The 26,617-nt window shown below is 40.1% G+C and overlaps 1 protein-coding gene across 1 annotated transcript; it reads left to right on the top strand.

The window, feature by feature from the left end:
- Positions 1-860: 860 nt before the first annotated feature.
- erbb3a (erb-b2 receptor tyrosine kinase 3a) lies at positions 861-25,940 on the top strand (the record flags this gene model as incomplete). Its single annotated transcript, XM_083892331.1, has 28 exons — positions 861-957; positions 9,768-9,925; positions 10,262-10,448; positions 10,825-10,950; positions 12,402-12,467; positions 12,688-12,806; positions 14,766-14,907; positions 15,022-15,135; positions 16,009-16,126; positions 16,218-16,291; positions 16,382-16,472; positions 17,502-17,719; positions 17,813-17,945; positions 18,050-18,143; positions 18,889-19,043; positions 19,130-19,183; positions 19,274-19,415; positions 19,493-19,612; positions 19,713-19,811; positions 21,200-21,385; positions 21,494-21,649; positions 21,788-21,863; positions 21,964-22,110; positions 22,454-22,551; positions 22,638-22,862; positions 22,949-23,017; positions 23,147-23,405; positions 24,871-25,940. 28 exons carry the CDS (start codon positions 861-863, stop codon positions 25,602-25,604), a joined length of 4,257 nt encoding a protein of 1,418 aa, XP_083748457.1. The 3' UTR covers positions 25,605-25,940.
- Positions 25,941-26,617: the final 677 nt, after the last annotated feature.

The raw sequence follows: 26,617 nt of genomic DNA, 5'->3' as shown, positions 1-26,617 counted from the left end.
ATGGGGGTGCCCTTTTTCATTTGAGCTCCTGCTCCCTGAAATGTCTGTGCACACCTCTGCTGAGTCTGTAGAACTTTCTGTGAGAGGCCCCACTTTTAAAGATAACAATCGTTCATAATCCAAATCATAATATCAACTGTGACAAGTGCAAATGAGTGCATAATGTGGCCGCTCATTCACAGACACGACTGTAACAGCAAACATCATTTCAGAGATGTTTAGTAAATTACTTATGTTGTCTTTTTATACTTGTTATTGTAAACATATCCACAAAAATTCAGCAAATGTATTTGGGGTACACAAATAAATCTCCCTGATCCATCACGTGGGTGTTTGGGAATCACCTCTATGGACTTAAACCATTTGAAGAGTGAATTGTTTTTGAAGATGGTCATATTTTTTACATGTAGTGCATGAGGTGTTTTTCATGTTTTGCAATATGTTGTTCAGGTTTTAGAGGCAGTTACCTTGACAGAGAGTGTGTGAAAGCAGGTCCCTCCCAGATAAATCAGTGGCAGACAAACAGACGCTCCCGCCGCTGATTGGCTGCGCGCTGCGCTCCAATCACTGCGCTGTAGTGATTTGCCCTCAGACAGACCGGACCCGCGGCTCGTCAACTTGTGCCTCACGTCAAAAGAGGGGAAATATAGACACGTTTTTACACCACAGGGAATCTGAGTGAAGCTCTAGTGGGGAGAGGTTTGAGAGGAGACGCTGGGTTTGGTTCTTTTACATGACACCAGTGTAAGTGGACTATTCTGGATGGATTTGTGAATTTCTGAGGTGACATCGCTTCTCGTGGACATGAACGGGGTGTTTATTTGAGTCTCCACACCAGCCTGGATAATTCAGTGAGGATGATGAGGACAGTCGCCCTGAGGAGGAAGGCGCAGCAGGTGCTGCTGTGCGTCCTGCTGATGTGCGCGCGCCAACTGTGCAGCGCTCAGACACAAGGAGGTGGGCTCTCTCGCTCTCTCTCTCTCTCTCTCTCACACACACACACACACACACACACACACACACACACACACACACACACACACACACACACACACACACGTGCAGCTCTTCATGTTTGGACAATACTTTGACTTATAATTCCCTTTGGACAGTCTATGACTAAGACATTCTAACCCCAATTTTACACACTAACCACATTTACACCTAACTTTTACCAGTTTATCACACATGAGATTATGCCTCATTAGGACCAGGTATTGGTCCCGTGGTGCTGAGAAAGTTAACACCAAAAAAAGGTTCCAAAGAGGTAATAAAATGAGAACACACACACGCACACACACACACATAGAGAAGACACCTGTCCTGTGGCCAGAACCTGTTCTGCGCTCATCGGCCCTGTTTGCTGTGAGTCACCTGCACCTATCCCATATTTCTGTGTGTGCTTTGCTGTTGTTTCAAGGTTTTGTGACAGAGTTGCTCAATGTTTCACCTGTTGACTGACAGCCACAGTCACCCTGAGGTCTTTTCTTATGACTGGAAACCTTTTGTTGTGAAATCACACTTTTTTACCACCAGGGGAAGAGTTATTATTCTAGTAAATGTAAAAAAAACAAAAAACACTCTATTCACAAATGTTTTATTGTAAAAAATCAGTCAGTGAGACTCTTAATGCGGTTACTATAATGTGACCTAGTTATAAGTTAATTATAAAATAAATAAAAGTGTTCATGATTAAAATTAAGGTCAATTAAACACCTTAATTGACCTTAATTTTAATCATTTAAGTTACCAGCCTTGCAATTAAAGATTATTTAGATTAAGTTGTGTGATTTCTTTTAGATATGAGTCAAAGAATAACAACACGTCCTCACGCATAACACAGATGTGATCTGATGTGACTACAGCTGGAATATGAGCTGACAGTAAAAGCAAGTGTCGTCGGTTACTGTCCAACGCTGAGGATGACAACGTTGTTGTGATTTGAATCTCTGACTGTCTTCCTCTCGCTGCCTGCATGTCTGTCTGCCTGTCTGCCTGTCTGCCTGCCTGTCTGTCTGTCTGTCTGTCTGGTCACAGTAACACTGTGATGACACACATTTAAAATATCAGGACAGACCCACAGGTAAACAAACCAAACAGAACAAACAGACAATCACAGCAAGACGAGACAAAGACAAAGATAAGAACGAGCTGTGTATCATAGAGTCAGTGTACGTGATTTGATGGGGACTTTTGGAAGAGAGCAGAAGAAAGCTAGAAGTGAATGTTGAGACTTACAGTAACAGAGCCACTAATGCAGCGAGGTCAGGTGATGACTAACACTGTGACTGAATTTCTCACTGGTATTTTATTCAGTGGAGAAGTTGTGCAGAATCCTTCCACGCAGTTGTGAAAGAAGGTCGCTGTTGTTTTACTGAGTCGGCTGCACTCCCACCTTTGATATGACCATATCAGTCATAATACACCAGGTTAACTGTGTCAGTGATAAGAACGTTTAATGGTGTGCTGGATCTGCCCAGTGCCTTTTCTCAAGAAAACAAGGCTTCATTATTAAGAGACATTTGCACCCACAGAGTATCACACGGCTCAACATGGTGACATAAATAAATGAGGAAAAACAGAAACAGTCCCAACTTGTAGCACTTTCATTTTCACACAACACAGCTGATGTGCCAAAAGGAAGAAGTGACTTTTTACTCCACAAACAACATTATCATCATAAAAAAAGTATTTAATTCATGCCTCAGTTGACAGATTTGTGATGTCACGACACTTTAGAGTCTAATTTGATTGACTTGTCTTTTAAGACAGTGGCTTGTGCATTAATCGGTTGCTTCAGAGCTTATACAGGTGTGACTTACACCAATAACTGATGCGTCAAAGAGGAAATATGCTGTCACACCTGCTGCTGCTGCTGCCAAAACATGGCATTGAGCAATGCTGACTGTGTGAGCTCCAGTGTGTCCAGTAAAGTTGGAGGAAGATGTCCCTGCTGTAAATAAATCCAGCTCATTTGTGCACAAGCACTGGCCGAGAATCAGTGAACGCGCCATGAAAAGAAAGTAGTTCATGTGCTCAGGTGTCTATCTTTTGTGTGTGTGTGTGTGTGTGCGTGTGCGTGTGCTCACCTGTGAGGTATGCAGTAATCTCTGTCCATCCTGTGCCAAGTTTCTGTTTACTGCAGTCATCGTCTCAACTGCTTTATTGAGCTTGTTTATCTCCTCCTCCCTTCATTGTTTTCTTTCTCTCCCTCTCTTCTTTTGGAGTATTAGAACCCTGGTAACAGACCAATGAAAAATAACCCGATCCACGTTATGTTTTCATCGTGAGATAGGTTACACATTAGCGCCAAGGACAATGACAGCATTTAGCAGTGAGTTCATGGGCTGTGTGAGATATTCGTTAGTGACAGAGTGATTGGGAAGGTTGCCATAGTGCAGTGTTTGTAAGGAGTAAGGACAACGTGTGTGAGAGGCCTGATTATAGCTTGATGCTTGTTTTGTACTTTTTTTAAAAACCATTAATGCTGCAGGTGCACCCTTGGTAAATTGCCATATTATTCATAATACACAACTCCGTATATGGACATCCTGGGGTGTGTGCTTATAGGTCACATCTTCAGGCTTATAAAATGCATTGTTTTCATCTTCTGATGTGTCAAAGTTATGATTCATTTTATATTAAAAAAAAATAAAAATAAAAATAAAAACCAGGAGTACTAACTGTGCAGAAGTTACAAAATAGAACGATAAAAACGATCTTGAAAAGTTTTAAACTTTGACGTCAATCTGATTAAAACCTTTTTTGGAGTACTTTTTGCTCAGGTGTGTTTATTAAGTTGGTGAAAATTAAATATAAATGTTTTTCATCAGATTGTCTATAGGTTGTGCTGAAAAAAGGATACAAAACACTCTATATTCTTATAGACTCTTTATATTTGTTAAATGTTTAAATGCGATTGTGTGTGTGTGTACTTGTGGGGACTTTTATCTGTTCACAGTCACATTATGGGGACAAAAATTGTGTCGTCATAATGCAAATGACTACATTTAAGGTGAAGACATGTTTTAAAGTTAGGCTGAGGTTAGGGTAAGAGTTAGGATTAGGACCTGTAGTAATTATGGCTATCCTTTAACTAAAAATATGAAATATACAAGTAATCGTGACTTTGACTCAACAACACATAAGCATCTAAATGCATTTTGTAAAGCCAGACGATGTGAGCTATAAACACACACCCCAGGATGTCCATATAAGAAGTTACTAAGGGTAGTTATAAGGAGCATTATTCAAACAGCGATTTACCAAGGATGCGCCTGTGGCACTGATCTGTGCCACGTAAGCACTAAGGGTTAAGGTTAGAGAAAGTCTTCAGGAAATGAATGTAAGTCAATGCAATGGACTCTGAAGTCATGTGTGTGTGTGTGTGTGCACTTGTGTGTGTGTGCACTTGTGCATGCACCTGTGTGAAGACCAAAAAACAGGAAGTTAAAGTGAGGACTATTTGCCTGGTCCTCACATCCTTTCACACCTAAAAAGACTATTTATGGGCCAGGTTTTAGGGTTAGAATTAGGTTTAGGCTTAGAGTTAGGTGGTTCCCTGTCCTGCATGTTTTAGATGTTGCCCTTCTCCAACACACCTGATTCAAATGGTCAGCTCATCATCAAGCTCTACAGAAGCCTGACACAACCCACTCATTTCAATCAGGTGTGTTGGAGCAGAGAAGTGTGTGTACTCTGACTCCATACCTTCCACCCCATTCCTTTTTAAACCATCATCCATCTGTCAACACTGTTTACCTGTGACAGAGGAAACCCACTCAGTCAGTTGAGATTTGCAGCGTCCACAGGTGTAGCTTGTGCTCAGCATATGTACATGTGTATGAATGTACATGTGTGTATGAATCTATGTGTGTATGTATGTATGTGTAAGGTTGACATACCAACCATACTCACACACTTTAATAAATGTGTTCATACTGGATTGTCTGCCTCAACAATACAAGCTCCACATACTGCTGTGTGTGTGTGTGTGTCTAAGATCACACGCAAAGGTGTTTACGACAACTTCTCAACAGTCACTTCAAACAGAGACGAGTCAACAGCTTGAGTCGCCCACTGATAGCACTGAGCTGCTCTCAATATTTAACTAAGGTGGAGTAGATAAAAAACAGCTCATAAACCGTCATCAGACGTTATCGATCAAACAGATACGAATGAGAAAATTTCCTGAAAGTAAAGTAAAGACTAAGGGCCAATTCCAATTCCTATCTTAACCCTCAATCTTAACCCTCAAGCTCAACCATCTTAACTGGCCCTCAAAACCAAGTGTTGAGGGTTATTTTGTCACTTAGAAATGGGACACCATGGCAGCAACTCATTGCATTTAGACACGTAAAAACATCACCTGCTGAAGTTCAAACATCAGAATGAGGAGGAGAAAAGCTGAGTTTAGTGACTGTGAATGTGGCATTGTTGTTTGTGCACGATGGACTGGTATGAAGTGTTGATCTGCTGGGAAAATATCTAAGGTAGCAGTTCTCAGAATGCCTTGTTGATTCCAGAGGTTAGAGGAAAGTAGTCAGACTGGTTTAAAATGATAGAAAGGCAAGATCAACACACAACACAGCTGCTCAACTAATTAAAAAAATATTAAAAAATTATTCCCAGAAACAACTTCCTGGTTATTCTCGATCATCCACAGACGTTCATTTAGACAAACAAGACTGTGCTACTACAGAGTATTTCTATCAGGCTTTGGAAACTAGTGAAGAAGACTTTGTGACTCAGTGATGACTTAGTTTTGAAGCTAGCTCAAAGTTGTCACCCCAGATTTTGACGAGCAGCTCACCAGAGCTGACACATGTAGTTATCTGTGTTTCATTAGAACCTGGACGACACCGGCTGTCTCTGGAATGACTTGCTCTCAATTCCACCACTGTCTATACACTTCCGTTCAAAAATGTGAGATTAACCTACACAATTTTTTTGTGTTTTCCATTAAAAGTCACACTTTTATTCATCAAAAGAGTTGCAAAATTAATTGAAAATATAGTCAAGACATTGACAAGATTAGAAATAATGATAATGACAAGGGTTTTCAAGGGTTTTCTAATAATCAATAGCCTTCTAACACGATTAGCAAACACAATGTCCCATTAGAACCCTGGAAATGGGCCTCTATACACCTATGTACATATTCCATTAAAAACCAGACGTTTGCAGCTAGAATAGTCGTTTACCACATTAACAATGTATAGAGTGTATTTCTGATTCATTTAATGTTATATTCATTGAAAAAAAGTGCTTTTCCCTCAAAATTAAGGACATTTCTAAGTGAGCCCAAACTTTTGAACGGTAGTGGAGACGACCTTGAGCAGAGCATAGTTTATTGTGTCTAATCATCTCCCGTCAACAAGAGTTTAGAAACAACAGGTATCTATTGTGAAACTAAGTGTGACTCATGTCACCTTTTAAACTTCAAGTTAGCGATGAATTTATTTCTATTTAATCAGAGAGAGAGGGGGAGAGAGCGAGAGAGATGGCCGGAGATTAGAAATGTCAAGATATAACAAGATATCGAGAAAATATCTCAGAGGAAAAAACGTCATTATATGAATGGGCAGATGTATTTCTGTCATTTGTGTGAAGTGGAGCAGAGTTCCAGTGTACCCAGTGTTCTCAGAAATCCAATAAAATGACTCTTATCAGGACTTTATAGATGGAGGACATGGTCGTTGCACGTCTCCCTCTCTCTCACACACACACACTTTGCTGTGCGGTTAATAATTATTAGTGTGGGTAACTTGTGTGTGAATGTTGTTTAACACACATTCCTAAGGTCTTTGTAACAGCATCAACATTAAAGCCGATAGAAGACGAAGCTGAAGAGTTTTTCCATGTGACATTCATGATAACGAGTAAATGGTTCACAGATCCCAAAAAACATTCACTTATACCTGTGGATTTTCCAGTGTATACATGTTTATTAGGGATGTGGAGTGAAAGGGACAGGTGTACGCTGGTGTTCTGAAGAAAGTTAAGTTCAGAGTTAAGAAATGGTCCGTCAGTGTAGAACTTGAGAAAAAAGTTTGGAAGTTTCTCCTGGATTTAAGAAAACAAGTGATAGTTGTTATTACACCAATCTGCTAATAGAGAATTCAGCACAGTTTGAATGGAACCAGCTTTATTACATGTAAACAAACAGTAGCACAAATGAGTTAAAGCTGCAAACAACCACATTATCATAGAAATGTGTATCAGGCATTGACTGAGCAGAAAGTTGAGTTTCAATTTTATTTAAAATTATTATACACTTAAGCAAACACACTTATGGCTTGTACATTTGATTTATGGAAGTAAATCATCTTAAATGTTACACAATGGACCTTTAAATAAAGGCAAAAAATAATAAATAAAAAAACCTTAACAGGGTCAGCTGGCTTTGTAAATGTACACTACCATTCAAAAGTTTTTTTGTGTTTTCCATCAAAATTCACACTTTTATTCATCAAAAGAGTTGCAGAATGAATAGAAAATATAGTAAAGACATTGACAAGATTAGAAATAATGATTTTTATTCAAAATAATAATTTTGCCCTTTCGTCAAAGAACCAGTAAAACTGTTTTCATCTGTGCTAACATCATTGCACAATGGTTTTCAAAGGTTTTCTAATCATCAATAGCCTTCTAACGTGATTAGCAAACACAATGTACCATTTGCACGTTTGCAGATAGAATAGTCGTTTACCACATAAACAATGAATAGAGTGTATTTCTGATTCATTTAATGTTATATTCATTGAGAAAATGTGCTTTTCCTTCAAACATTTCAAACAAACAAAGTGACCCCAATCTTTTGAAGTAGTGTATGTATGTATATACACACAACTGTATGTTGTGTGTTTACTGAATATCTATATTTCTTATTCATAGTAAAGAACAAACACATTTAATTTCAAACAGACAATATACTTAAATAAACAATTCTGTAAACTGACTCCCTTGTACTGAGTGAAATCACAGAAACACCACATTTGTCTCCTATCATATATTATTATTATTATCCATTTGAAAGGCCTCTACTTTTCTGAGAAGGCTTTTATAAAATCATGGTTGCAGTGATTAAAGTAGTAGCATTAGCATAATAGCATGGCTGATGACAACTACTCTTTCATCCTGCGTTAGGGCTTTGCAGTGTATGTAGTAACAGTGCAGTAACAGTTTATGTTGTGAGATAATTCTCTTCAATATAAATATAGCAGAGGTATTTATATCAATACAATACAGACACAACACAATATTTCTATTAGAGTTTTGCTTCAATTTGGCAAAGTGTTTGTTGTTTTCTGTCCATTAAGAAGTTTAAAATCCTCCATTTAATGGTTTCTTCAACATTGGTAAACTCGCTCTGTGACAAACCAACATGTTATATCATTTGAAATCTTCCTTATTGTGATTAAATCTTAATTTGTTTGTTTATCCCATGAAAAACAAAAGTGTTTTACACACTCTTGTATTTTTGGTGCTGTTGTGTTCGCATCAGTCCAAACAGCACATGTTTTGTTTGATTTTGTTTGTGTGTGTGTGTGTGTACGCAAAGTGTTTGTTTCTACATGACATCAGTGCTGGAGTTGAAATGTGGACGGCCTGGTGTGTGACATTTGAATAGCAAAGTAGCTCTCGAGTGACGCTGTAGCGCTGAACTCCCACAGCTGGTAAACAAAGCTCTGTATGTTTGTCTCACAGAGGAACACGTCCCATGCACAATTGTCAGTTTGTCTCGCGCAGTTGCAGCGCATTCACTGAGTTGGTGCGAGCAGAACAGAAGCTCGTAGTAAGAAGCACAGAGCGATCTTTGTAAAAACTTTACACTGTTGCCTCATTAAAATTTTGATTTTCTGTAGGATAATTAGCTGCAAACCGGCAGAAGTGTGCAAGTGGGTACATGTCTCTCTGTGTGTGTATGTGTGTGTGCGTCACCAACATACTGACAGATTATTACCAAACATTGTGGGAATATTAATTTGGATTGTATCTCTCAATGCAACTGTAATAAAAAAAAAAAAAAAATAAAGCTTATATTGATCATCTTCACATGAGGAGTGACGTCATAAAGAAGTCACAGTTCAAGTTTTTTGATCTTTTGAATCTAAAGTCAAAAAACTAATTATGAAAAAATGACCCCGCTATGATGTCATTATCAAGTCAGAATACTGGGTACTAGCAATATTTTTCATAATCTATTACTTTGTCGATGATTTTCCCGATTAGTCAAGCACTTCACGTCTGTAAAATGTCAGAAAATGTTGAAAAATGTTGATCCAAATGTTTACCAAAGCTGGAAATGATGATGGTCCGCAATGTCTTGTTTTGTCTTTGCTTCAATTATTTATTTATTATATGGAGCAAAGAAACCAGAAAATATTCACATTTAAAAAGCTGAAAAATCTGAAACCCTTTAATTGTTGAAACAATACTCAAAAAAGTTGATTATTAATTTAATAATCGCTTTATAATCAATTTATGAAATATTCATTGCATCACTACTAGACAATACTAGTTAGCCTGTGTGTTGTCTTTTGTTTTCAATTGAATTTTGTGTGTTTTTCACTAATGGAACGTGACGAAAACCAAAAGAGACAACAATGACCATGATCCCACCCTGCTTCCTAATGTCAACGGACTTGTATTTCTGTGGAGTGACAAACCTCCAGAGACAGTAATGACATATCATGTGTTTAAATAATCTGTCTCAGTGACACCAAAGACACCTGTTAACCCAAGTGCACGCTTTATTCCTCCAGTGGCCTTTTGTGACGGTACGCAGAACAGCCTGAGTATGACAGGAAACACAGAGAATCAGTACAACCTGATGAAGGACATGTACACCGGCTGTGAGATCGTGATGGGGAACCTGGAGATCACCATGATGGAGCACAACAGAGACTTCTCCTTCCTGCAGGTGAGGCTTTGCACGCGCTGCGGCGTCAAAGAGCATCATCTCAAAGGACAACAGAGTACTGTAAACTATATGTGTCACTGCATTTGTCACTGAGAACGAGCAGCTAGTCCAGACAAGAACGTTAAAAAACCAAAACAAAGCTCTTTTAGCAATCTAACTTGGATGATGTGTCTGTCTCACTGGTTAGCTCATCTCTGTTCTTTTATTAATCATCATGTCAACAGTCACAGTGTCTTAGTGCACAATGAAAACACACATCATCTGCCAACTTTTCATCATTATGAATAATAAAACAGCTTTCCCTAAACACCTGTATGTTATTTTTTAATGCCACAGTCCATCAGGGAGGTGACGGGCTACATCTTGTTCGCTGTCAATGAGTTCAGCCGCCTGCCTCTGGACCAGCTGCGTATTATCAGAGGCACAACGCTCTACGAGAACCAGTATGCTTTGGCCGTGATGGTCAACTACCAGAAGGGAGGACAGTATGGCCTCCAGGAACTGGGCCTGACACACCTCACAGGTACACAAGAAGCCGTGCAGTTGTAGTATACAGTATGTGTGGGAGGCTGCAGGGAGCAGATAACAGTGCCGGTTTGGATGTTACAACTGGAGCTTCCACACCCACACAGCGCAGCCACACCTTCAGGGTACCGGTCATCAGAGAGCGGCGCTGTGGGTGTGTGTGTGCGCTCGCTGTGATGTGAAGCCCATGGAATGTCTCATGAGCTCAGCCTCTCAACTGCCACTGTAACACGAGCTGCGGCACATTATACTGCGTTTGTAATGTGCTGTAGTAAACAGTGAGTGACGGAGTGTGATAGGATGAGTCACAGGCCTGTTTGGGCTTGCTCTGCTAATTGTCTTTCTCCATCTGCATGCATGTGTTCCTCCCACAGAGATACTGGAGGGAGGAGTCAAGATCATCCAGAACAAGTACCTGAGCTACGCTCCGCAGGTGAACTGGTTGGACATAGTGAAGGATGGAACGGCTACAATTACGATTGACGGAAACGGGCTTGAAAGTGAGTGCAGTGGAATGTAATTAGACATGAGTGTCAATTACCTCAAGAGTGGGTTCTTCTTATTTGTTTAACGGCAGTTGGCATTCACAATGTCACATTGTACTGGATTTAATCATCCAGCAGTCGCTCATTCCTCTTAATACTCCCTGCCCTCGCTGGAGGCCATCGCCAGCTCCCGCTGTCTCAGCAGGGCAAAGAAGATCCTGTCAGAACTCTCTGACTCTGGTCCGAGTCTCTTCAACCTTCTGCTCTGGAGGAGGTACAGGAGTTTTAAGTGTCAGACAAATGCTTAAATATCGCCCGTAACTTCTTTACGGGCGATTTGGTTATTGAAGTCATAATAGTGGCCCACGGACATACAATCACAAACTGTGCTATTAGAGTGCACTGATGGGAGTTGCCCCACCAATTTCCTTGTATAACTGGGTTTATAATTATGTTAAAGGCTATTCTATTCTATCCAATTCTGTTCCATTCTATTCTATTCTGAAGTAGTAATGAGTACTTTCATTGTTTCCCTCCTTAAAATAAATAAATTCAGTGTCAGAAATGACATGTGGAGTAAAAGCACGTGGATAAAATTTGGAGTTACATCATCAACTCTGCTTTCAGAATCATTTTATGTACTTAATACATGCCGTCCCTGACATTGCAAAGACTTTCATTCAACATCGATCACAAAGTTATCTAATTCAAGTTTCCTACTTAGAAAAGAGAGTTGGGAGCAGCTTCTGCTGTTGTCCCTCAACCCACTGTTGGCTCTTGGTAGTGAAGACCTTAACTTAATGTAAACAACTTTATTGGCATTAAGTGTCAATTTTTGGAAGCCTTCTACTTACTTGAGACAGACGTTGGCTCTGTATAATTACAGCTCTCACAGCAGGCTTCAGTTTTAACTTTCTCTTGTCAGAACAGAAACAGGCAAATCAAGATTTTCCTAGAACTCCTGGAACTGCAATTATCTTCTATCTTCTGAGCTCAAACTGAAAATCGTTCATCTTTTTAAATAATTCTAAACTTAGAGGTCATTACTGCAAGCTGCAGTGACTTTAACTGATTAATAAATACCTAACTATTGCTGCATTGTACCATGTTTCATTGTGTGTAATATTGTTTTCTGGTGGCAGTTGTTGTTCACGTGATTGTCTAACTGACCGTGTCCTGGCCTGGTATCGCATGAGAAACTTTCAATGTGACTTCCTAGTAAAAATCAAGGTTAAATAATAACATAATTCCAGGCCAAAGTAAACAGGGAAACACTAAAGGAAAATAACACTGGAACATCTGTAACTGCTGAAGGCTCATGTTCGCATTCACCTTAACTCTGAGATGTATTTTAACACACACAATATTTAAGCCAATATTTCCACAGCTGGGATATTTAAAGCATCCAATAACTTTTTCAGTGTAAATATGAACCTAATTTTAAAATTTACAATTAATTGTTTCAGGATCTTGTGACCAGTCGTGTGGAGAAGTGCCATGTTGGGGTCCAGGAAATGACAGCTGTCAGATCTGTGAGTGTCTTTACATTACACAACATTTTACATTTTAAATATCAAATTTGAAGGATTATGCTCCTTCAGTTATGTACCAGTGTAGTTATGTTGGATGATCTTCAGTTGAAATAAACACAGTAAACTAACCTTAAACTGCAGATGACTGATGCTCCTCATGAGTACAATCTTTTAAAAATGCTGTAATAACTAAATCAACTTCCTGTCAAATTTCTTTCAGTGACAAAGTCGGTGTGCGCCCCTCAGTGCAACGGCAGATGCTTTGGTACAAATCCCAGCGAGTGTTGTCACATAGAGTGTGCTGGAGGCTGCACTGGACCCTTGGATACAGATTGCTTTGTGAGTCTGCTGCTTCAAGACTTTATGACAGGCATCCTATGAACAGTCTGCAGTCAGTTTTTGATAGGTCACAGTGGGTAAATAATAAACAGTGTCATGTCTCAGACTCCTCAGTTGAACAGAGATGTTACTTAAAAAACCTTAGTGTAACTTTTAAAACAAATGTCCGTTACATGCCTGTGTATCACCTCCACACAACTCTCTGTGTTTCTTAGGGCCCAGTGTCCCTATCTTCATCATCATGTTACTCTTGTGATTGGAGATATAGTTTGGCAGTGTAGCCAACTACTATGAATGAATAGTAAGGTGTGAGGGTTAAAGGTCCCATATTATGCTAAATCAACTTTTTAATCATTTAAATCCTTATATTTGGGACTCTGGAGGTCCTATTATAATAATAACAATAATAATAATAATAATAATAACAATACAATTACGGGTCAAAAACTGAAAACTCGACTTGCAGGTGAGTCAGGAGGAGAGCAGCACTTACAATTGTATTTTTTTACGGCAACGTCCATTGTCCATAGTTTTCTTTGTTTGATATGTCATTTAATGATGGAGCTGTCCATCATACCGACGCAGGATTGCAGGATTGGAGGATTGGAGGATTGGAGGATTGGAGGATTGCCGACGCATGCTCACTTCGCGATTTACATGAACAGCACAGTTATTTATTAGTTTGCTCCTAAATACTGGCTATATAAAGCACATTTTTTTTCTTTTGATATTATATATTCTTGATATGTTTCCCCTGCATGCAGCTACACCTCTTCCACATTATTTTTACCAGTCTGGAAACTAATTTCTGCGCCAGGCGTTGGTGTGTGAAGTATCCAGACTGGGCAAACTGGTTAAGAGCGCAGCAAGCCAAATAATGTCGGCGCAAATCTGTGAATTCTCTGGTCATCCACAAACGAACATGGGGGTTACAGATAAAAAAAGGGGAAAACATGAAAAATACTTTTATTAATATATTATTATTATTATTATTATTATTATTGTTGTTATTATTATTATTATTATTATTATTATTATTATTATTATTAATAATAATAAACATTTGGATTCAACATTTATATAGTCAGATTGTTCAGAGACGAGAGGAAAACTGTCACTGTCAGCTGCACATCTGTCAGCAGCTGCTCCAAACAGGCAGTGACAGAGAGCAAGAGAGAGAGAGAGAGGGAGTTTCCCGGTTTGTTCACGACCGGCAACAGCGGGGAACATAGGACCTTTTTCAAAAAAAAGGTCCTATGTTCCCCGGGTCCTTTTGGGTGAAAGCTGGGAACATAGGACCCTTTTTCTAAAAAAGGGTCCTATGTTTCCCGGTCACATACAAAGCGGGGAACATAGGTATGGCCCCCTGGCGGGGGCAACAGTATCCAAAAGCTGGAAGTCCGTGAAAAGTTCTATTCTTGGCTTCACAGTGCAGCACAGAGTTCTACACAAGCTTCCAGCCTCAGAGGATTTATCTGTATAATGTATACATGTTATGTATGATGACAATGTGCCTGCTAGAGCCTATAAATTATCACTTTTCCAAATGCTAACTGCTGTTAGCGCCCAGTAGCCTCTGTGGGTAACGTCTTTTGTCATTCATTTACTTTTTTTTTTTTTAAAGAGATACTACTAAATAGAGTGTTCTGAACAGGGCTGTTTTGGCAGGGTGATTGAACTGCTGTGGTGCTTCATCGTTATGGTATTTTGACCAAAGCATGTCACAGACATGTTCATTAGGACACCAGGGAACTAGCTTAACTTGGAGAAATAGGGTAGATTATGACTCCTTTAAGATCTTTGGGTCGCCCATCAACACTTTCACACTGAGCACAGGAAGTGATGAACAAATCAATTTCGTCCCTAAAGACCAAACAGGGGCCGAATAATAACATCAACAATACACATCACCAAATGTGACACTTTATGTAACACCTGTAATTTTCCGACTCTTCACAGGCGTGCAGGAACTTCAACAACTCGGGCTCTTGTGTGCCGCAGTGTCCTCAGACCCTTATCTACAACAAGCACACATTCAAGCTGGAGCCTAACCCTAATGCCAAGTACCAGTATGGCTCCATCTGTGTGCCCCAGTGTCCCAGTGAGTCATTCTGTCAAAACTCCACATAAAGCTCCATTCTCAACCTGCTCATGCACATTTTTGGAGCACAATTAAAACAAAAACGTGTCGTTTTTCTTGTCATTTTTTTTACAGCTAACTTTGTGGTCGATGGCAGCTCCTGTGTGAGCAATTGTCCATCTGACAAAATGGAGGTGGAGAAGAATGGAGTGAAAAGGTGTGAGCCCTGTGGAGGCCTCTGTCCCAAAGGTAAAAGTCTTAGAGTATATGACTGTACTTACAAGTAGCAAAAGTCATTTTAAGTACTTTGGAAATAAAAGTAGTAAAAAAGTTGAGGAGAATTGAGCGACAGTGGATCTGAGTGAGTAGTAGGTTGTAGGTTAGACTCCCAGCTCCACTAGTCTGCATGCCGATGTGTCCTTGGGCAAGACATGCTGGCTATGAAAGATGTGTAATAGAAAATGCACTGCATGTCCATGCACTAAATACAGAGCTTTTACCAATTCTTCTTCTTCTGATTTGTATCTGGTAGTAACAAGTAAGAAGAAGTAGTTATGTAGTGGAGTAAAAGTAAAAGTTGCAAGATAAATAAATAACAAAGTAAAGTGCAGATACTTTTACATTACAACACTGTATTCAACACAGTTGTTTCACAAACTTTAAAGGGCTAAGTTAACACAAACAATGTTAATTATGTGTGACATAAACGCCCTTACCTTCTGACCAGGTAAATACCCCTTCTGAAAGACATATTTATTCATTTCTTTTTCCAATTTTAATCATTTATGTGGGCAATAGCATGCATTCTATGTTAAAACTGGGAAATAATAATGCCCCCAAAAGTAGTTTTGGCTACATGAGTGTGTGGTTATTGACATAACTATGCAGGTTCGATTGTCAGTGTAAATATCTTTCAATGAATAATTATGCCACTTTGATTCTGTTACTATAGCTCCCTAATTGCACTGTAGGAAAATAAAGTGGCATTAAATGGTAATAATTAAGCTCCTCAACATGTCAGCTCTCCAAAGTAGTTGAGGAAATGCATTAACACCTATATGTGGAGTTTAAATGATACCTATTGACATGGTTAGATTTATTTTCATTTCCTCTCCTCTCCAGCTTGTCATGGCACAGGAAGTCCAACCAGACAAACTGTTGATGCTCACAACATCGATAGCTTCATTAACTGCACAAAGATAAAAGGCAGTCTGCACTTCCTGGTGACTGGAATCAAAGGGTAAACAAGGCTCTTTGTTGTTTTAGCAATACAACATACATTATACATGTATTTCACTTTATTGTTGTGTCTTTTTTTGTCTTCTTAAAAGTGATTTATACAATGGCGTACCAGTCCTAGATCCAGAAAAACTGAAAATATTCAACACAGTGCGGGAGATTACAGGTGGGAGCAGGAAACTCGTGCTTTTAATGACACACGACTGTGTTTTGCATCTGCTTCAGGCCTCTGAAACAACACGTCTCCCTCTTTCAGATTTCCTCTGTATCCAGTCATGGCCTGCAAACATGTCTGACCTGTCCGTTTTCTCTAACCTCCAAACAATTCAAGGCAGAAACCTTTACAAGTGAGCAGACCTTTGTTTTCTGTCTCTTTCTTTGTCCTGACATTGTCTCACGTGGACAAAGGTGATGTTGCAATCATGCTGTTGTTATTGACTGTGCAGACTACACCTCTGCTGGCATGAATCTCACTGTGTTTTTGTGTCTTTGTATCTCTTTATCTCCTCCATTTTTGTTTACACCATTTAGAGGAGGCGCTCGAAGGTACAGTAAATAACTCACATGGCCGCCTCTGAGGTTTCACTGTAAAATTATTTTTTTCTCTTGGGCTAAGGCTCTGGTGGACCTGATGGTGGGCACAACTTTGAATGCATTCATCGGGTTTTTTCTTTACATCGTCTTTTCAGTGTTGATTACAAAAGGGATTTGGGTTAGAAAAGTAGAAAGTGGTTGCATTTTTCAAAATAAAGAAGTAATTGCCAGAGGTGGAGAGAGTACTGAAATATTATAGTCACATAAAAGTACTACTATTTTGATGACATTTTTAGTACTGGTCTAAAAATGTTAAATAATAAATTTACTCAGAGTAAAAGTTTCTGAGTTACTTTTTTGAAGAAGGTTGTGGTTCTCTCACATGAATTGTTTTAAATTAAATTTCTGACAAAATAAAATATGGAGACAAAATGGGTCAAAGATCACACATGCTTTAACTTTCTCCTTAATTAGTGCAATTTTTTAAAAATGTATTAATTATTTAAAGTTAAACAACTTTTTTTTACTCAATAACGGATTTGATTGAAAACATAGCAAAGTACAGTACAAACAAAAACCCCACTCAACAGTAACGTGAATAAATGTAATTCATTACTTCCACCTCTGGAAATTGTGCAATGTATTTACTGCTTCATCAACTTTATTACTGTCTTATGCATCTTGTATTATCAGTTGGAATTTGTAAAAATGCTGTGTTAAATTGATAAAACATATCTTGATGCTATAAATTCAGCAGTGATTATATTTCAAATGATCTTCAGACCTTTAATTTGATATGTGCAAATGTTGATGTCTCTCACAACATTTATCTTGTATTTCAGGAGTTACTCTCTCTTGGTGATGAAGATCCCATCTTTGACCTCTCTGGGGTTACGCTCACTACAGAAAATAAACGATGGCGGCGTCTATATCACCGGGAACAAGAAGCTGTGCTACCACGATACGGTCAACTGGACGCGTATCTTCAGCAGTGGTTTGAAGCAGCAGAAGCTGCAGAAGCTCATTGACATCAAAGAGAACCAGCTGAGAAACCAGTGTGGTGAGTGAAGTTGGGTCACTGGATTGTTTTAAGCTTTCTTGTTAGTATTAATTGCTGTTGATAACACAGGATGTTTGTTTCCTATGTGTGTAGTGAGTGAGGGCCACGTGTGCGACCCCCTGTGCTCCTCTGAAGGCTGCTGGGGTCCAGGGCCAAACCAGTGTCTGTCCTGTAAGAAATACAGCAGGGGAGGAACATGCGTGCCAGGCTGCATGTTCATAACCGGGTCAGTCTCCACAAAATAACTGATAATCAGATTAATATTCATGTTTGTCGTGTGTGAGTCGTGTTTGATGTGGTGTGGCTCTTTCAACACTGTGTTATCTGCAGGGAGAGGCGTGAGTTTGCTTCTCAGTCAGGGGAGTGTTTGCCCTGTCACCCTGAGTGTAAGGTCCAGGAGGGGAAGGAGACCTGCACAGGCCCGGTATGCTTCTCTCTACTCACTGACAAACCACTGCTAAACTATGGGAGCGTACCTATGTTCCCCGCTTTTCTTTAATGGGTCCAATAATATATAGGGATTGTTTTTTTCCACCATAATTTCCATAACTGCTTCATTGTGCCTTTGATGATTTAATTTAATTCAATTTAATTTCATTAGGCCTATAATATCGACAGGTTATTTTGTCTCTGTCTCTCTCTCTCCTATGGGTCCTATGTTCCCCGGGTCCAAAAAGGACTTTTGGGGGAAAGCGGGGAACATAGGGATGATCCCCGATCACCCGACTGACTGTCACATGCTTTCACTTGCTAATTTGCACAAACCAAACAAGTTCCTCAGGTTCAGCGATCCTGTTGTCAAAACCTCTGGGGGTGGTGCTGCTGCCACCTAGTGGCTTGAATATACTCCAAAAGGCATTTTAAATGCACTTCAGTTTAGTTTGATTCATGTCAAGCCAATAAGCCAATAAGTTTAATAAACAGATAAGAGTCAGATTGAGCCATTGAGTTTTCCACCACCATAATTTTTTTTGTGGTTCTCCTCAACATGACTGATTTTCAAAAAACCTGATTTTTGGGTTTTTGTGGACAGCGATATAACTCTTTATAGCACACCCCATGTTTAAGGGTGAGGCTGAGAAATTTTTGAAACACCCTTGTATCTTGTTTTTGTGTGTGTTGTTTTTGTCAGCCTCCGTTTGCTAAACTCCTTGCCTCCTTGTTTCCAGGGAGCAGACCAGTGTGTTTCATGTGCCAGGTTGCAGGACGGTCCACACTGTGTCTCCTCTTGTCCTGAGGGCGTGATGGGAGGCGAGGAAGTCATCTTTAAATACCACAACAAGCAAGGCCACTGTGAATCATGCCATGTCAACTGTACCCAAGGGTAAGGGATGAAGAGAGGTCTGTGTTTATAGACACATAAGCCATGGTTTCTGCTTTAAACTGACCCCATGTGTATTTTGTGTTCAGATGTTTTGGTCCTGGAATTGGAGACTGTGTGGGGTCTGCGAGGTACAATACTGGGTACGTTTCTCCTCTAACTTTGGCATAGCTTCACATTTTAATTCAGTATCATGGGATAATAATGTTCTTCCTTTTCATTTCCTTCCCCAGACAACTGACCACAGGCATTACCCTGGGAGTGATTCTCTTAATCTGCGTTTCATTGTCCATCTTTGTGCTGACCGTTCTGTACCGCAGAGGTATCGCTATTCGTCGTAAGCGAGCGATGCGGAGATACATGGAGAGTGGAGAGGTCAGCGCCAGTCTAAAACTTGGGCATCAACATTCTGTTAGGCTATGTTTGTTAATGAATTCTCAACTTGCCAACAGAATTTTGAGCCGTTGGAGCCTGGAGAGAAAGGAGCTAAAGTCTGTACTCGAACCCTGAAGCCCTCAGAGCTCCGTAAGATCAAGCTGCTGGGTAATGGAGTGTTTGGATCAGTACATAAGGTACTTGTTGTATTTATTTTACTGCTTTTGCATGTACAATGTTTTGCTTGCAAAAGTACATTTTGCTTAACAATTTATGTCTGCTTCTTCTGCTTCACAGGGTATTTGGATTCCTGAGGGCGACACAGTGAAGCTTCCTGTGGCCATAAAGACAATCCATGATCGCACTGGTCGGCAGACGTTCTATGAGATGACAGATGTAAGGAAACTATAAAAATATACAGTATATATAGTCTATCTGAGGTGACAAGAAAAGTCACTTTTATTTATATAGCCCACTATCACAAACACAGTTTAAATCGAAGGGCTTCACAGCTTGTTCAGTAAGTGACATGTCTATCCTTAGGCCTCAGGGAGAAACATGGTGTGAGGTGTGAGAAGGGTCCACTGTGTGTATGATTGAAAGGTTTTGGTTTTACATAAGATTTGACCAATATATCAAAATGTATCAAACCATGGACAGACATTTCTTACCCTATAGCATGATGTTTTTCCCTCTCTTTAGTGTTGATATATACCTAGTATCAGGGCTGAACATTTAATCAAAATTGTATTGAAATTGCGAGGCACAATATTTCTTAAAGACAAAATGTGTGTCAAATTACCATTTCCATCCATTCTCTGCCGCTTTATCCTCCACATGAGTGTCGCTGTGCCAATCTCAGCTGACATAGGACGATAATCACTCACATGGACTGATAGAGACAAACAACCATTCACTTTCACATTTACGGTCAATTTAGAGTGACCACTTTACCTAATCCCCATATTGCATGTTTTTGGATTGTGGGAGTAAACCGAAGAACACGGAGAAAGTGCATGCACAAAGGGGGAGAACATGCAAACTCCATGCAGAAAGGCCCTTGTTCAGACTGGGTCTCCAACCCTGGATCTTCTTGCTGCAAAGGCAAGAGCGCTAACCACCACACCAACCGTGTGGCCTGTGTCAAATTAATTACCGTCTTGTCTGAAAAAAACATATTTGTTTCTCACAGATCTGCACAAATATCACAGTTATCATTTTAAATATGTTTTAAAATTAAAATGTAGAAATTACCATTTGCTTTGATATCGCAAATCGTAATGCAATCGCAAATTCAAAAATAATCAAAATAATCGCAACTTGATATGTATTCAAAATCGTTCAGCCCTACCCAGTATGATATGTACCAGCCCCCAATTAGGGTTTATGTTATGTTGAGACACTGGATCCTCACAGTCAGGATTGATACCACTTTCTTCATGTCTGATACAATGCTGACATCAGTCAAAATTACACTCAAAATTACAGCCATATGTTTTCTTGCTTTCTGTCATTCTTTTATCATAAAATAAGCCCACACAGCTCACATGGTCACCACAGTGCAGCAGATATGCTCTTTTATACAGAATGTGCTTAGTGAAGCCTTTATGTGATATTTGCAGTTGTTGGGGATCATATCGAATTCATTGTTTTTCTTTATTCTTTACTCATCCCTACAATCTCTCGGCTCGGATCTGCTTTACAAAGCTCCAGTCAGATTTGAACTTTGTGTGTTGTTTTCATGGTGTCAGCTCTGACTAAGTCACCTTAAATGTTCACTACAGCACATGGCAGTGATGGGAAGCTTGGAACACATTAATGTGGTCAGGATCCTGGGTATATGTCCTGGAGCCAGCCTGCAGATCATCACCCAGCTCAGCAGCCAAGGCTCCTTGCTGCAGCACGTCAGTAACTGCAAGAAGAACCTCAGCCCGCAGAGGCTGCTCAACTGGTGTGTTCAAATTGCAAAGGTAAATGAACAGCCTATTTTCTTTTGATTGTGTGTGAAGTTTCACGTGAAGGCTTATTCCACCAGTAAAATGAACACTTCAAAAAAAAATCTTGCTCCTTCTGATCAGGGCATGTATTACCTGGAGGAGAACAGGATGGTCCACAGGAACCTTGCTGCTAGAAATGTGCTCCTGAAGAGTAATTACACCGTCCAGATCTCCGACTACGGCATCCCCGACCTGCTTTATCCTGATGACAAGAAGTACTTTTACAATGAGGTTAAGGTCCGTAGTTTGATAAAAGATATGGAAACTGAACGAAATTCATTAACTCAAGTTTATATACATTCATTTATTTTTTCATATTCACATACTGTAGTGTTTTCACTGAAGTAATCAACTTTTTTTCTGCCAACATTTTAGACACCAATCAAGTGGATGGCCTTGGAGAGCATCTTGTTTCGTCGATACACACACCAGAGCGATGTCTGGAGTTACGGTGAGTTTGGCTAACACTGAGCCCTCGTGAAACCAACAGCAGACGTGAGGATGTTTGAGCTGTACCACTCGAGATTCATCCAACTCTTGTCCTCATTTAGGTGTGACGATATGGGAAATGATGTCCTACGGAGCAGAGCCGTACTCAACAATGCGTCCACAGGCGGTTCCTGATCTCCTGGAAAAGGGCGAGCGTCTCTCGCAGCCTCAGATTTGCACCATTGATGTCTACATGGTCATGGTCAAGTGTGAGTGTCTCTCCTCTGTGTCTCTTTTGCATTTGGGCTGAAGTAGGAAAAAGCAAATGTATACATTTTTTATGAAATATTTTGACACTTGAAAGTGGGTACAAGAACCTTTAATGTCCACCTTAAGATACAATGAAATGATTTAGCTGTGCCTGTTTATGACCAGAAAATTGTAATAATAATATTCCCCGTGTTTGGAGAGAGTTTGTTGTAAGAACATCATTATTAGAATTATTCTGAAACCTACTTATTCTTTTCTACAGTCCCACTACAGAGCCATTCATGTATTGATTCAACTTTAGAGTTTTGTGGCCATGTCTGACTGTTTTCCTTTATTTTCCAGGTTGGATGATTGATGAAAATGTACGTCCTACATTCAAAGAGCTGGCGAATGAGTTTACCAGGATGGCCAGAGACCCGCCTCGCTACCTGGTGATCAAAGTAAGAATGAATTTGGGTTTCAGCTTGGAACCTCCAGTAAAATTTTACATGTAGTGCATTGATCCATGTCTCCCATGGTCCTCCAGGAGGACTGCAGCCAACAGGATTCTCCCGTGGATGAAGTTGCCCAGCGGAGTGCAGACCTAGATGCAGACCTGGATGACCTGGATGATCTGGATGATCTGGATGATCTAGACCTTGACCTGAAGGATCAGGAGGCAAAGGATTTTGAAGATGGCATGACTCTAGCATCCCACTACATGTCTCCGTCTAAAAGCCTCAGTCACCTCTCCAGGATTGACATTCACAGAGTAAGGGACACCATTTCCTATCAATTTTATGACTAGTGTATAAATGTCTTTTTTCTGTCAAAATTTGACTTCACTTTCTTGTTAAGGTGCTTCCAAATCCATCAAGTGTGGCTGGATATCTACCTATGACCCCAGGGTTTGACAACCCAGCGCAGGTAAAACTGTCCCTGTGGTGTGGAACTGTTATTTTGATTCACTCTCGTCAGTTTACAATGATCGTAATACTGCACATCCTTGTTTATGACAGTTTACTAATACAGGTCTGTTTGTGTTGTCTCATGCAGGCTATGTGGCAGTCACGCTCTCGCCTCGACTCAGCCCGCACTGTGTCAGAGAGTTCAGAGGGCTGTAGCATAGCAGTGGAGCTCGATATAAATGAGGACTTTCTTCTGGCTGGGAGCCTCAAACGGCGTCACCGTGAGGACAGTGCTTACATGTCACAGAGGGACAGCATATCTGGCGGTCCACCAGAGACTCCTTCACCAGAAATTGAAGAAGAAGACCAAAATGGATATGTGCTTCCTGGAGACAGCCCAGAGAGAGGTGATACTCAGAGCACAGAACACTTACATGGCCCTAAGAACACAAACAGCCACCCACCATTTTGTAGAATGATTACAAATTGTCTATTTTTATACTTTTGTCCATAGCAACTTCTAAAACAGTTACATTATGATAGGACTGGCCTGAGTATGCGATCATCCATCCATCCATTAACTATGGCTTTATCCTCCGCGGGGGGTGCTGTGCCTCTCAGCTGACATAGGGCGATAGGCATACACCCTGGACAGTTCGCCAGTCCACCATAAGTTATATGCTTGTTCACAAAGTTTCACTTAGTTTGGCACATAGCCCTGTCTGAAGGCATACATAGTTTACATTAAAGCACTTAGGTGTTACATGCACATCCCAATATTAAATAAAATGTAAATTGTCTGTATACAGCACTTTTCTGCTCTTATTGACCACTCAAAGTGCTTTACACATTTTTCCTGTTTATCTTTTTTTGGGTATCAATCATACCCATTCACATGCTGCTGTCACAGCCCGCAGGAGCACTGTGGGGTTACATGTAGCTCAGAGATACATCTGCATGTAGACTAGACTAGACCGTCCGTTTGGATGTTGGCCTGCCCTACATGGGCGGAGTTTGACTTTTGCGGTAGAGAGGGCAAAAACTTTACACAGTGTTACTACTGTGGCGTGATATGCACAGAGACTGCCGACTACAGACAGCAAAAGAAGACTGTGATAAAGTCGAATAACAAAGCACGCTAATTACTAATAACAAAGCACACACAGAGAGAGAGAGAGAGTACACAGTATATATTAAACTTGAATTTAACTTTGGTTATTGTATTAGGAAAGTAGTGAGGACAAAATGGAAAGCGATCAGAACCATGGACAGCGCTTGGTCAAAGTGCCAAGGAGCTGTCTAATGTCACTGTGGTGCTGAAATGACCACTGACTTTGACAAAAGGCATTTTTGTGCAATAACCTCACAACAGCACTCCTACTTTATAGGCAAGCAATCGTAGTAACATGAAGCTTATAGAACACCGTGAGACTGAAGCCAGCAGCAACAATTTAAAATCACCATGTCACAAAAACTGGGGCCACACGGTTGGCCTTTGGGCAACTATGTCCACTATCGTCTCAGGTGATAGCTGTGTGGTGATTCTTGTTTAATTGTGGTAATTTTACGCTTCAGATATCACCGAACATCCATATCCTCCTTTAATTGCTAGATAGCCATATAGCCAAGTGGGTGGAGGAACTGCAATTTGCTACCTGGTTACAGGTCACAGTGCTCCATGTCACCCTCCAAATGCCGCCTGTGCTGCTCTACTACTTAGTGTGTTGACCAAAAGGCAAAAGCAGTCTCAGGAAATGTTCCTATACAATGAACATTTTAAGATTATGTCTTGTAATGTAATGCAAAAAGAAAGAAGAAAAATAGATATTTGTCTCACTATTCACTTTGCGTCGTTCTCTTTTTTTTTTTCAGATACCCTTCTTAGTTCCACTCAAGCCCCACCCAGCAGAATGGGAAGATCTCATTTATCAAGTGTCTGTGATGACCCAGATGATGAAGAATATGAGTATATGAACAAGCAGGCACCTGTGTTGAACAGGCACAATAATCAGTGGGTGAAACCAAACACAAAAAGAACCTCCTCCAGATTGGTGACACCGTGCTCAGGTGATACGAGAAGCAAGGACAATTCGGATTCAGAGCAGCAGCAGTCGAACCAAGTTGAATATGAATACATGGACATCAGAGGTGGTGACAGAGATGAGAGCCCTCCGGTGCTTGAGCCTCCTCCTCCTCCTCCTCTGACAACACCTGCAAAGCTTGGAGGACATGTGGAGGAGGAGGAGGAGGATGAATATGTGGAGGACAGTAACTATCATTACACAAACAGGCAACCAAAGCTGCGGCAAGCTCTTCAAGACAAGAGGGAGCTGAAAATACAGGGAAGGGATGATGTCGAGGCATATGAATATGAAGACATGGACTGCTTCAATGCTGTGCTGCCTGAAGATGCCGTAGAGTACCAGAACATGCAGAGAGGAGGAAAGGGAGCAGAGGTACCACGATCTGGATCTGGATTTGAACCGTATGTGAAAGTGCGAGCTGGAGTGAGAGTTGGAGAACCTGCAGCTGGTGACAGGTCTTTTGACAATCCAGACTACTGGCACAGCAGAATTTTCCTCAAGCCCAAAGCAGTGCCTACATGAGGAACATTTGAAATCTCATGAACTTTGCTCTGAGATGTATTTTTGAAGGACCTGAAGAAGAAAATGGTAACAGGAGCCATGCCTTTATTGTAGCCTAAGACACCAAATACTCGGCCCAACACATTTGAGATTTGTTGTCTGTTACAGACTTACAATCTGTCTTGTTTGTCGGCCTTTGATTTGGGACATTTCCAGAAATACTGGCACTGATTGTTGAAGACACTAGCCTCGTGAAATGAACAGAATACAAGCTATTATTTGTTTACATTTATAAATGAACAAAGCATGTTTCTGAGAACAAATCCATTTGTTTTCAGTTATCTTTATCCTCTGAGACCTCTGTGTGTGATTATATGTGATGTACATTTTCTACATAATAAATATACTTTTGAGACTATATCTTTTGATGCATAGTTGGTAATGTTCTTCAGTTGGGTCAAAACAGCAGTGGCTCTACAATTCATGTGTGCCCTGATAATAAATCACAATTTCTTTGTATGAACTTTGGTGTGGAAAGTGGACGTTTACAAAGTGACACAAACTTCAGTTCACTTTCAGAAGAGGCTGTCTAATGGCAAGATAAAGCAACACATATATTCTCATGATACTGACTTAAGCAGACAGATATAGATATCTACAATTCAGTTGTGAATATGTGTAAGTGAATTGTAGATATCTCGAATTCCAGTTTCAGACATCTACAACTTAATTTAAGATATCTATAAAGGACAGTGTAGATAATATATAAGATATCTTGAACTTGAATTATGACTAGTCATAATGACATTGTAGCTGAAACAGGAAGTAGTCGTACCTATAATGACAAACACATGAATGGCAAAGGTGACGTCATTTTGTCTAATAAAAACTGAATGGCAGATATCTGTGACTGTAGTGCTAATGGCGTCACATATATCGACAACTGCAATTCATTCTAGCAACAAACAATACTCGAAAATGACGTCACAGATTAAAACTAGGCGATTCAATGTTACAAAGACCTGACATATACA

This window comes from Microchirus variegatus (assembly GCF_963457635.1).
Source record: "Microchirus variegatus genome assembly, chromosome: 7".
In the NCBI taxonomy this organism is placed as follows: Eukaryota; Metazoa; Chordata; class Actinopteri; order Pleuronectiformes; family Soleidae; genus Microchirus; species Microchirus variegatus.
Note: the sequence above shows the minus strand (reverse complement) of the source record. Positions and strands in the feature narration are given on the sequence as shown.